We start from the raw sequence: 12,823 nt of genomic DNA on the forward strand, positions 1-12,823 counted from the left end.
CTGAGCTGCAAAGACTTTCGACAATCACGGAGGAGGCAATTCAGTCGAGGAGAGGAGGTCGCTCAGCTTCCGGCGGTGCAGCCCGTGCAAAGGCCGAACGACCCGCAGCGAAGGGAAAAAACAGCAGCAGCCAAAAGAGCCCGGCCGGAGTAAGCAGGCCTAAGGGAAGTGTCAGCTCAGGAGGACCAATCAGTGTCGAGTCTGCTCTCTCGACGAATCCGAATGTTGGAAGGCGGGGTACCTGAAGAGGGCCGAGCTACGTTCAGCCAAAACGCCAATGGAAGCGTGAAGAAACAAAGGGGCGGGACATGGCTTTGGGAAAGCCGAGGAATGTCCGGGGGGAGGGGCGTGAGGAGAAAGCAAGGGCCAATAGGAAGGAGTGGAACGAGCAGTGGGTACCGTAGCCAATAGGACGTGGGAACAAGCGCGTCTTGTGGCGCTGTCACTTTTCGCGCCTGCGCTCAGAGTCGGCGGCGCGAGGGTCTGTCTCAGTCCCGGAGGGCGATTCCGTTCCCCTTTCGGAGGGCGGTGGGAGGGCGACAGGGAGGGGTCGTTTGGTGCCGGTGACGCGCCATGACGGCGAACGAAGACCAAGAGGTGAGCCGCTGCGAGGCGTGGAGGCCGAGCGACAGAGAAAGGGACGGCATTCCGACAGTCAAAGGAGTGGACAGGTTTTCGAAAAGGGTGGACGTAGAGAGTTATTAGGGCATTAGATTGTGGGTCTGTGGATAAGGCTGTCACTTTAAGGAAAGGGTCACACATGCTATATACCAGGTATTAATTCAACAGGTGAAGTCTACTCCACACATGAGGTCCATGTGTTTCACCTGTTGAATTTCTGCATCTCCTGTGGCTGTTACAAACACATTTTCAAGGGGCAAAGAGAAAGACATGGAAATATTCTTAACATTTATAAAGTCAATAATAGATTTCAATTGGGTTTTAGTCTGTGAAACATGCTGGGATAAAAACACAATTTATGTTTATTTTTCAATATTACATTGTATAGAACATCCAGACTAAAACGTTTTCTGTGTGTGTCTGCATGAGTTAAGGATAAACACTATGCTGATTTTACTAGGTTTCTAAGTCTTCTATAGGAAGATTCGTGTATTGTGAGGACAGTGGCCTGGATATTATTACTTTCATTATGTGGCAAATGGCTCTAAGGTTATATATTTGATACACACACAGCAAGAACAGAAGATTGAATCGGAGTAATAATTTCTATTGTTTTTTCCGTTCCCAGAAGCGGGGCTAATCTGATAGTGAGAGGGATGCTTTTATAGTTTGTTCTCTTTACTTTGGATGTACCTTAAAGAGCAATACTAAGAACAATACTAAATGATGAAAGGGACTTAAAGGGACTTTGTGCTCTGTCTCTTAGAATAGTGATTTCCCATGTACATAGTGAATTACATCTGAAATGGAACTTTGACACTGAGATAGCACAGGAACACATGCTTAAAAATCTTAAAAGGCAACTGTGATACATTATGGAGAGAAAAAGTATAAATCAGTGACAAGCTTTAGATGGGTATATCTTGGCAAGAAGATCTAGTATGAATTAAAGTGATACTCTTTAAATAACTGGATTCTTAAATGCATATTTGAAATAAAGAAGCAATGATATGGATCAGTCCAGAGGTTTTTAAAGTCCAGTTCCATTGACTACATTCCTCAATTGATAATACCTGTCACTGAGTCTTTGTATTATTTATAATTTAATGTTCTCTGATCACTTCCTGTGGTTATATACAGTAATATTCTTTTATCTGTAGGGAGTTTCTTGAGCACCATAAATATGAGCTTGAAGAAGGTTAAAATGATACATATGAAAACTGAAATGAATGACACAAAATATGAGCTGTACAATATGTGAAAATAAGGGACCATACTATCTGTGTATCCGTGACGTTCTGTTAGCTTTATTGTAGTTTCCTGGCTATTAAAAGAGTAAATGAATTTTCAGATTGAAAATATTAATCACTGTATTGTTCTTTTTTTCAGATGGAACTAGAAGCATTACGTTCTATCTATGAAGGCGATGGATGTTTTAAGGAACTTAGTCCTGTTTCATTTCAATATAGGGTGAGATTGCATGAAGTCTTGTTCACAAAAGAATAATGCATACTGTCTTAAAGAATGATGTCCTGATTTTTACTAAGAAGTACTTGTGGTTTAATTAAGGGTATCTTCCAATATTTTTATGGAAGATAATAATTAGATCATAAATGATCAAAGTATCAGAAGGAAAAAATCATAATAACTTTGAGAGATATATTGCAACTGTGAACTGATGAGTAGACATGCAGACATCAGTTTGGCTCTGCTATTTCAGTAACTGTGTCCAAAGAAAAAAACTGTAAGTAGGAGATGCTAACCAATTTCTTTAGCAGTCAGCTTGCTTCTGTTGCCAGTGAGCTGGTCTTGTTAGTAGCAAACATGGGTTATAAGGGCCGCCTGAGCAGACATTTGTTTCTGAACTTGGTCTGAGACATGAATAGGAAGTTGGTTCTAATTTTGCGCAGTACAATTAATTTGTATATTTGGACCTTGAGCAAGCTTGGAATGATATTAGGTATCATGCTTTTGAAAAAAACAGAGACGAGGTATAACTGTCTCTGTGGATCTGAGAACAGCATCAAATATCTTAATTGATTCAGAAATTAGCCTTACCAGAACTTCAATAATAAAACTGTGTAAATATTGAGTATATGAAAAGTATGTTTAAATTTAGGTCTTGATTCTCAAAATTTTGAAAACAAGCCGCTTCTGTTTTCATAGGGCTGAGCGTGAAATTTTCCAGATAGACCCTTAAGTGATATTTAAAAATGCCTATGATATTGCCTATGATAGAAGTTCCCTATGATAGAAATATTAGAGTTCTACTGACTGATATAAGAAACAATCTCTATTTCTTCAGTTACAAAATCTTTCGATATTTGTTTTATTGGTAATAAGAAACAATGGAAATTCCTGTGCAATCATGATTTTTCAATATTATCTTCAGATAGGAGATAATGGAGATCCTAAAGCCTTCTTAATAGAAATATCTTGGCCAGAAACATACCCACAGACAGCTCCAGCCATATCTATGGATGCATTCTTTAACAATGCCATGTAAGTATTCTGGTATTTCACAGATGATATTTTTGTTTTTCACCTCACTCTGTAAAGGATTTCTGTGATTTTTCCTAGATCCTCAGCCATAAAACAAAGTATATTGAATAAATTAATGGAAGAAGTCGAAGTTAACCTTGGAACCTCAATGACCTATACAATTTTTGAATATGCCAAAGATAACAGAGAGCTGTTCATGGAAAATCAACCTGTTAGTACTGTGGTAAGTTTATAGCTTTGTTTCAAAAAGTTAACAAACTGATGCTGTATTTCATTGCGAGAAGTGAGGACACTGGAAATACTTCATATTCCTTTGATAAGCTATTGGATACTATTGCCAAAAACCTCTGAATAAGCATACCTGCTGTTAAATAGCACATTTATCAGAATAGTTTGGCCACTTCAGAACACTTTCATGGGAGTGAGTCCTACTGAATAGAACATAGTGGAATTGTGAATAGCATTAGTTAAATTAAACGAGCATTAATTAAAATACTACTTAGCCACATACATAAGTTGCCAACAAGTATATCAAAGTAGCACAAATGAGTTCATCCAGTAAATTTTTACATACAGCAAATGGAAGCTTTCCTAGATATAACTGAAAATAGTTCGATTGAAAATCTGAACCAGGCTGTATATGAAGAAAAGAGAAAATTAAGAATAAAAGAAACAAGTTCATTTAAGTGCCAATAAATGCTATTATGAACCTACTAGTAATTACTTTCTTTAGACCGCATTAAACAACTGCATCTCAACTGGACAACCTGATACAGCTCGACCAAGTAAGAAGAAAGAGAAAAAGGAACAATTGTCCAAGACACAAAAACGGAAGCTAGCAGACAAAACAGGTTTGTGTAATATCTACCAGGTTTTCTTTCAGATATGTGTGTGTATAATATTTTTAGTCTTGTATAACTTGCAGATAGACTAAATTGAAAATGAGCAACTTCTGAATTCTGTTTTGTCTTGAACAGATTACAAAGGAGAACTTCCTCGAGGATGGAATTGGGTCGATGTAATCAAGGTAATATGACTGGCAGTTAAATATGATTGAACCTTACAACATTTGATGACTTTGGCAATATCTAATCCTTCTCTCTCTTTCTTTCTCCCTTTTCTCTCTCCCTTCATGTTTCTCTCTCCATTCATGTTGGACATGAATGACATTTGGATTCACTTCTTGTATTTAACTAGCATGTAAGTATTTCAATATTTCTGAAATGTTTTTGTGCTAACATTGAAAGATTTTTTAATTCCAAGCAAGGATATTTAGGCACTCTATTTTTTCTCTGACATGTTTTTAAGGCATCTTGCATACTGTTAAAAAACTCATTTACTTTAAACCAATCCTACTGATTTAAATCAAGTTAATACCCAATTGAGCTTAACAAATTAACAACAGTGATCGCCCAACCAATCTACCATCCTTTGCACTTAATTTTAAGGTAAGTGATTATTAGAGCTATTTTGAACAAAATCTGTGAGCCTTGCACTCTGAATTCATAAATCTACACAGTTTGACATCAAGCAAAGTTGTTTACTTACAGCCAAATCCAGAGGAGGCTGGCGGGCTGTTAACCATGTCCCATTAGACAAGCCAACACAGTCACTTTCCTGTGGGCAGAGACAGTAAGGAAAAATTGGCATTGGTAACCATACTTGGCATATATAACAGAGAACTTTATAAGTTTGAGGGTAAAGAAATCCATTTTCATCAGTGATTATACCAAATATCTGCATTACAGATACAGATACCAAATATCTGCATTTGTAAAGTTTTCTGTATTACTGCTACCTTTTGTAAAAAAACAAGTATTCTGAGTATATAAACATGTCCAGAAATAGATGGCTGCATTTTTGAATTGTATCTATGCATCTTATATGAGAATAACAACAACAAAAAACCCTTGCTCAACTAAAGAGGACAATTCTATTAAACACTACACGTTTTGGATGGGACACTAGTATTGGATGGGATGCTAGTATTGTGAGCTAATTCAGGACATAATTCTATACCGATATATTTTGCAATTGCCACCATTGCTGGCTGCTGCCTCACAGACCTATTTTGCAGCATGGAACTGAGCTGAGTAATAGCATAATGTAAGCAGGACTAAGGGGCTGGGGCTCAACTATTATTATTATTATTATTTTATTCGATTTTTATACCGCCCCATCCCCTGGGGGCTCTGGGCGGTGTACAGCATTTAAAACAATGTATTAAATAGCATTTAAAAGCAGCAGTAAAACTCCTAATACATTTACAATTTAAAACCCAAATCTAAGTTTAAGTTAAAGGTTCAAGAGAAGTGCAGTGTAGTCCAGCATCAATAGATAAAAAAATAATAAATAAAACCCTCCCACCCATGGTGGAGGGGCATGGTGAGTCTCAATGATGTAATTACGGCCCTAGGTGTCAGAGGCCAAAATGGGGGGCACTAAGCTGGCTGGATCCCCTCCGGGCAGTGGAACAGCTCCGTCTTGCAGGCCCCGCTTGGAACTCTCAAGGTCCACTTGGAGGACCCGGACAACTGGAGGGAGAGCTGTTCCAGGCGGAGGCCAGGGCTGTAAAAGTCCTGGCCCGCGTGGAGGCCAGCCGCATTGCCGAGGGGCCAGGGACCACCAGTAGGTTGGCCTCCGCTGATCGAAGAGGCCGCCTAGGGACATATGGGGTGATGCGGTCTCGAAGATACGATGATGAATCATTTATCATTTTTCAGTCATTGCAAAGCTTAATACACTGATGTTTATAATGGCTGAGTGGAGAATCAGAAATGGCTTAGCAACCATAGAATACTAATATGGACATGCTGATATCCAATATATGTTGATCTATAAAATCAGGATACAGGTCTCGCTCTTTTTTCTGAAACTATTAAATCGAACTTAAGTATACTAAAAGTATTTAAAGATATTGTTGTTATTCAATATAATAAAGGTTCAGTGTAGAAAAAAGGTAAGCTTAAGTCAGAAAGCAGTGGGGCAAGCTAGTGGCCATGGAATTGCCACAGTGCCTTAAGTAAGTCTGAAGTGCACTTGAATGTCTGGATTTGGGATTGAAATCTACAAGAACTATCAACACTGACCATTTCTGTCTTTTTTTTTTACAGCTAAGCAAAACAGGCTCTAAGGATGATGAATAAGAAGACTTTGAAATAGGAAAATATCAACATTATTACTGCGCAATCTGGAGGCAATTTCTGTACTTTTCCCTCCCAATATTTTATAAAATGACAGTTCATTCCAGAAGTTAAATGTGCAAAGCTGTTCTCAGCCAGAAGGACATTTATTCTGGTATTCATCACTATTTCCACATCACAGTTCACTTTTAAAGAAGATACTCTGACACTGGTGTCATTCTATTTGGATTAGAAATATAATGACTCTGAAGAGAACAATATTTAATTCATATGGTTACATTCTATATTGAAAGGATCATGAAAACATCTTGTAGTTATGTGCTAGCAAGATCATTAGCTTCTAAGAGAAGATAGTTCATTTGGACTCTACCTGGTTAAAAATAAAACAGACTTTTTTACATGAGTTTTATTTTATTAACTAGGGTTTTTCTGACGAGGGATTGGCTACTTTATGTAACTGAAGATTTAATTCCTTCATGATTCCTTTAACACAGTTGCAGCTGCCAGATTTTGTCATCCAGCATTGGGACTAAAATATACAAATGTGGTAGTTGTTATAGTTAGAGAAATCGCACCAGAATAGATATTTTAACAATGTGTTGCATTGCCCTATTACAGGTTTCTGTTGACAAAGGCCATGTTATTACCCTCGCTGGTGCTCCTTTTGCATGACTTGGGCATGATCATGACTCTCAGTTGTTGTGGTGGGGAGGAAATCCCCCCAAACGTCTCCCATTGCTCCATCATGAAAATAGCCGAGATGATTAACTGAGGAGTGTGGGGGGGAATGTAAGAACAGAAGCAACTCAGTCCATCTCTGCTTTTATCAAGGAGCATCACAAAAGAATAGGACTGCCAGTGTTTTGAGTGTACACCAGATTCCTGGACCTTTGAGATTTAGATGATAGAAAGACAACAGCAGCAACTCTCGCATGACTATCTATCCTGCTCTTTTCAGGGGCATCAGAGACATGCTGGAACAAAAAAAAAGTGCCAAAAGGACACTGGACATTTACTATGACTAGGTGCGAATGAATGAATTTATTTTAATGGACGATGACCAGCATACTATTCAAAGCAGGACCACCAGTATAAAACAACCATTGACTTAAAACACTCACTGACATAAAAACCAAAATACAGTATCAGTACTGATACATTACATATATATATCCTACCCCAATTTAGCCGCATACTAAGGAACCTAGTAGTAAGGAGCCAGATTTTCAGGCCAGACCAGAAGGTTGTCTTTCCCCACATTTAAGTAATCATAACTCAGAGGACTGTATGATCCGAGTGCCTCCCAATTTTTCCTATATTTACCTAGAAGAAGGCAAAACTGAGCAACAGTACCTGTAGTACAGTGGTCCTTACCTAGGAGCAGGTATTCCAATTCATAGTTGTTACTCCTTCCAGGCAATCTAGCTAGCAAAAACCTACAGTTTCATTACAGATCTTGTCATAAAAGGGGCATCTGAGAAACATATGCTGAGTTGTATTGATTTCCTTCAGTGGGCAGGCACATGTTCTCTGGTCATACAGGATTTTCTTGTATCTTCCTTCCAGGACCAACGAGGGTAGGGAGTAACTTCTTGCTAGTGTGAATACTTTCTTCACTTTTCCTCCTTCCAAGAAATATAGGTATGCTGCCAGGGCAACTGGTATCTTAAGTTATTGGAAGAGAGGTATCCCAGAGTGATTGCTAGGTCTGTTTGTCTCTCTATATCCAGGGCTCTCTGCTTATCAGTGTTGTTGTCCGTTCCAGGATCAGATCTGAAAGAGCTTGAAGCATGCTTAACACAGCTCTTTGCCAGCTAGACTGAAAGCTATCTTGAAAAAGCAGCTTTAGGAGCCCTAGAGGGTTGAGGTAACCAGTAAGCCACTTACATATTGAATTTATACGAATTTTGACCTCTTCTTTCAATATCCGTGTTCCCACCCTAATCCACCTGATGGAAACGTTCTTAGGCACCTGCAGTAGGGACTGAAGAAATTTGGACTGCACCCTCTCCAGAGGTCTAAATGAAGAAAATGGGGGTCCCCAAAAGGCCCCATATGTTAATTATAAACCTGATTTAGCTTTAAAAAGTTTAAGGGCTGCTAGAACAAAGGAGCCTCCTAAAGTTTTGTAGAATTTCATGATACTGTGTGCAGACCTTTCCCCAGCACATGGCATTGTGATGTAGAGCTTCATCACCTGAGGCCTGTAAAACTAGTGCCAGGTATCTAACACTATTAACTTGTTTGATCTCATTTTCCTGGAGTTGCCACCTTCTTGTCTTGGGCCAATTCCCAAATACCAAAATCTTGGTCTTTTGGAATTAATTTCCCGTTGTTCCTGATTACAAAAATGAGCCAACTTATTTAAGGCTCTCCTCAGACCAACCAGTGTTCTAGATAGCGGAACTGCATCTTCTGCGAACAATAGTACAGCGATGTGCCGGTTTGCTATCTTGAGAGGATGTAATTTGGGATTATTCAGTTGCTTCACCAGGTTATTGAGATAGAGAATAAACAGCATTGGGGCCAGTAGACATCCTGCCTCGCTTCCTTAGGTTTTGACAGGATCTGACAGGAGGCCACTCTGCATCTGACTTTAAAGAGCTGTTACTATGTAGGATTTGGATAAGTGTCAGCAGTCTCTTATTGATAGAGGTGGCCTGAAGTTTATTCCAGAGTCTTGTCTTAGAGACAGAGTCATATGCTGCCCATGAGTCTATAAAGAGGTATCTCTCCTTGATGCATATTTATCTATGAAGTGCTGTATTACTAAGCAATGGTCTATAGTAGATCTTCCTGTCCTAAACCCTGCCAGAATCGCATCTCTGACAAGCCAGTCTACAAACTTCTCTAGCAGATGTTTTGAATATAGCAAGGGCACGGGGGGACTAGAGCCCTGGCCATCGCTTCCTGGGGAGTATATTGAAGGACTGCACCCACCCTTGCAACTGCGCACACTCCCCGTGGAGTTCAGGGTAGGGACAAGGTTAGATGCCAGTGAGGCTGGCTCCACTCCGAAGTTCGACATGGAGTTTGAATGCAAGCCAGTTGGCTCATCCCACCCCCAGTCTCCACATGGAGTTCAGGAGCTGCACAGTCCATTTGCTGCTGGCTTCAGCTTGCCAGCTTGCCAGCATCAAACAGCTCTGAACTCCATGTGGAGATTGGGACTGGGAGCCAGCTGGCCCCACCCTCAAACTCCATGTGAAGTTTGGAGGTGATGCCAGCATGGCTGGCTGACTATGCCCTCACCCCAACTACATAGGATACAGGTGTGGGGGGGGGGGAGGGGACGTGGTTTTAGAAAGCTACATCCCTGCTTAACACAAGGCTGCCAGACTACTCAGATAGATGTGGGAGAGAATCCTCATGCCTTTGTGAATTGCATTTAATTACAGTATCTGCACTCACCCTGTATGACAACAATGCATATTCCAGCCAGCCTCTTAGAAAAGCAAATCCTCACATGAAGCTGAATGTTATTTGCTGATCTACAAAATCTCCCCTTTAAATGTACACTTGAATCACTTTCGCATAATACTAAATTATAAAACACTGTGGAAATACGTTTTCGATTGAGAAAATATACTACTCATACTTATTTTTGTTCTTGTCAAGGGCACCGTCCCAAATTCTAGGTGCTTTCCTGAGTGTTTCAGTTTCCTCAACACCCTGATTGGTTCTCTTCCCCCTTGGAAAAATATGAATAGTCATCAGTTTTCTTCTAGCTATCAGTGACTCAGCCATACAGGAGGATTGTGTATAAATGTGCTGTCTTGTATTTGAAAATTCTCTACAACTGGTCACAGAGCACAAGTTGCCTTAATGCCATCTATTTTTACTATGTGTATGTGGAGGGGGTTTAAATAAATACATATCTATTTACCAGCTGTGTTGGTATTTATTTACACTGAGGTCTTGTATATAAATTAGCTTTCTAACAGTATAGCTCAGCACAGGTTCAACAATTCCTAGTTACCAGGTTGCTAGGGTACCTAGAAATTGAACTGTTGCATAGGTCAGTGTCAATAGTAATTTTATTGTAGTGTCTCTTGATATTTATCTTATTGCTTTCCTTATAGCTTGCTTTACAGTTAATCCGTAAAGTGGCTTACAAAGTATGGTGATATCAGGCAATCAGTGAGCAGATTACAAGATATGATAAAATTTTAATCTGATGGTAAAGATTCCTAGTAAGGCAAATTAAGGCAGTTGGGCTGACATAGGACTAAACAACTGCCACCTTCTCTGGCAATAAGACAAAACTAGTATAGGAAAGACTTTATCCCTTACAAAAGTCCTGAGGTGAGCCACAGCTTTGTTCTTTCTACAAGAATGCCCTCCTGAACAATGTAGAGTCAAGAGAGGCAATAATCTTGTCCTTGCTTAGTTACATGTAAACTTAAACATTTGATGGTGTTGGATAAATTCATTTCTTAATCAGCTGCTTTCTGTAGGAGCTCCAGTATTAAAACAAATGTATCTTTTCAGAGCTGTAATGCAATTATTAAGAACTAGGGGAAAGGAGGGTTGGAGTGAGATCCTAGCTTTTTGTTGTGATTACAACCAGGGTTATACCACATTTACAGCCCAATCCAGATGGGAGGGGGCGATTGGGCTGTGGAAGCGGTGCCAGGCTGCACTGACATGTCTGCCCCCTCCACCGACGCAAGGGATACCCTTGCTGGCAGAGATGGCAAAGGCTCTGGTAGCTGGGTGCCCCTCAGCTCTGCAGCAGCAAAACCTAGAGAGGTGTGTGGCTGGCATCCAATTGGGTACTGGTGCAGGGGATGGCAGGCTGGGGTGTTCCCAGTCAGCTTCCACCTGGGCTTTTGGGCCTGGGACACCAAGCTCAGGACTTCAGGGTGGCATAACTCCATTAAGCCCTACGGAGGGCTTCTAGGTGGCCAGGTTCTTTTCCCTTTTAGCAGCCTCTCTGTGCTGTCCCAGTGCCGTCTGGAGGCAGCACGGCAGTGGCACCATTCCTGGCCACCTCAGGATCTGGATTGAGCTGCTATTTATGCACTACAAAACTTTTGTCATAACTTTAAGTAAAATGACAAGGAATACTGAGGAGGTCAGAGTTGGATACAATGGTTATTAAAATACAAACCACCACCAGTTGCATCATATCTAGTACTATGGGAGACATATATGTTGAACAAGGAGAGCAATTCCAAAAGTCTAAGACCAGATTTGTAATTCATTCATTCAAAATTACTGAAAGATGGAAAATTAGTCTGGTTCATGAAGGAAAAAATTTCCAAGCAGTGGAATATCTGTAGAAAATGACACTTGAAGTAAGTAATGGAAAGAATAAGAAATGAGCAGAGGCAGTAGGGGAGGAGGTTTTGTAAATTCAATTTATATTCCACCCTTTCGCAGTTCAGAGTGACTTCCAACAGTAATAAAATTACAATACAAGTATCAGATTAAAACCTTTAATTGAAAACCATTTCTAATTTAACTTAATAATATGGCATCATTTCTGCATATTGTAAAAAAGGGAAAAATTTCTCATTGGTGAAGGTAGTCTAAGGTGGATATGAAAGCACAAGACCAAGAAGAGTTTGGATTTACACCCCGTCTTTCTCTCCACAAGCACCTTGTGAGGTAGTTGGGGTTGAGAGAGTTCAGAAGAACTGGAACCAACCCAAGGTCACCCAGCAGGAATGTCGGAGTGTGGAAGCAAATCTGGTTCGCCAGATCAAGAGTTTGCTGTTCATGTGGAGGAGTGGGGAATCAAACCCAGTTCTCCAGATTAGAGTCCACCTGCTCTTAACCACTATACCATGCTGACTCTTTGGAGTCCAATAACAATTAGTTAAAGCTGTTAAGGAAGACAACAGGAAGTCTTTGAAATTTTTTTAAAAGGGTTAATTGATGAAGAGGTACGATAGGCAAAAGCCTTATGCTGAATACCTGTTCATAAAAAAACTGGGGTTATCACAATATAGTTGGTCCTGTGACTAACAGTGTGATTCTAAGGATACTTCTGGAATTCCCACAGATCCATAGGATTCAAAGCAGGCCTACTTGAGATCGTTGCCATTATGCTATTTCATATTTGGTATTTCCAGAAAACTAGGAAACAGAATTTGTAGGCATTTTGTTCCTATATTGATCCACATAAACAGAGATGGGAAACGGGTTAAAATACCCATGGACCAACTTATGATGGAATTTAAATAGAATGTTCCAGTAATGGAACAAGAAACATAAACAGAAGGTTATTTTTTAACATCTGACCTCCAGATGTTAACCACATTTAGACGTAAGCAGACTAAGCACAACATTTTCTCCCAAACTGGAAAAATCCATTGTGTCGAAAATCTAACAATTGCTGCACGAACCCATAAATATTGTGTTTTAAAAAACTAACATAAATAAAATTAATCCATTTTTACAGTGTAATAACATATGGGAAAAGATTTCTTGATATGTTGCTGCGTTTTGGGAGATGGGCTCATGTGGGAAGCTTTAATGACAGCTAACTACAGAAGAAATGTTGTGCTTTCATTCAGCAATTTCCCCCAAGCGAGGGGAAGCTTGTTTCT

At 39.9% G+C, this 12,823-nt stretch overlaps 2 protein-coding genes across 2 annotated transcripts in view; one reads left to right on the forward strand and one right to left on the reverse strand.

The window, feature by feature from the left end:
• TRAPPC11 (trafficking protein particle complex subunit 11) overlaps positions 1-171 on the reverse strand; it is a 46,221-nt gene extending 46,050 nt beyond the window's left edge. Inside the window, exon 1 of the mRNA XM_048509655.1 lies at positions 1-171. The gene's annotated coding sequence lies outside the window, so the exon portion shown is untranslated.
• Positions 172-376: 205 nt separating this feature from the next.
• On the forward strand, positions 377-6,664 carry RWDD4 (RWD domain containing 4). The gene is made up of 8 exons (XM_048509916.1): positions 377-597; positions 2,011-2,091; positions 3,014-3,123; positions 3,202-3,346; positions 3,857-3,974; positions 4,101-4,150; positions 4,321-4,323; positions 6,237-6,664. Exons 1-8 carry the CDS (start codon positions 574-576, stop codon positions 6,267-6,269), a joined length of 564 nt encoding a protein of 187 aa, XP_048365873.1. The 5' UTR covers positions 377-573; the 3' UTR covers positions 6,270-6,664.
• The last annotated feature ends 6,159 nt before the right edge of the window (positions 6,665-12,823 follow it).

The sequence above is a fragment of the Sphaerodactylus townsendi genome, linkage group LG10 (assembly GCF_021028975.2).
Source record: "Sphaerodactylus townsendi isolate TG3544 linkage group LG10, MPM_Stown_v2.3, whole genome shotgun sequence".
Classification (NCBI taxonomy): domain Eukaryota; kingdom Metazoa; phylum Chordata; class Lepidosauria; order Squamata; family Sphaerodactylidae; genus Sphaerodactylus; species Sphaerodactylus townsendi.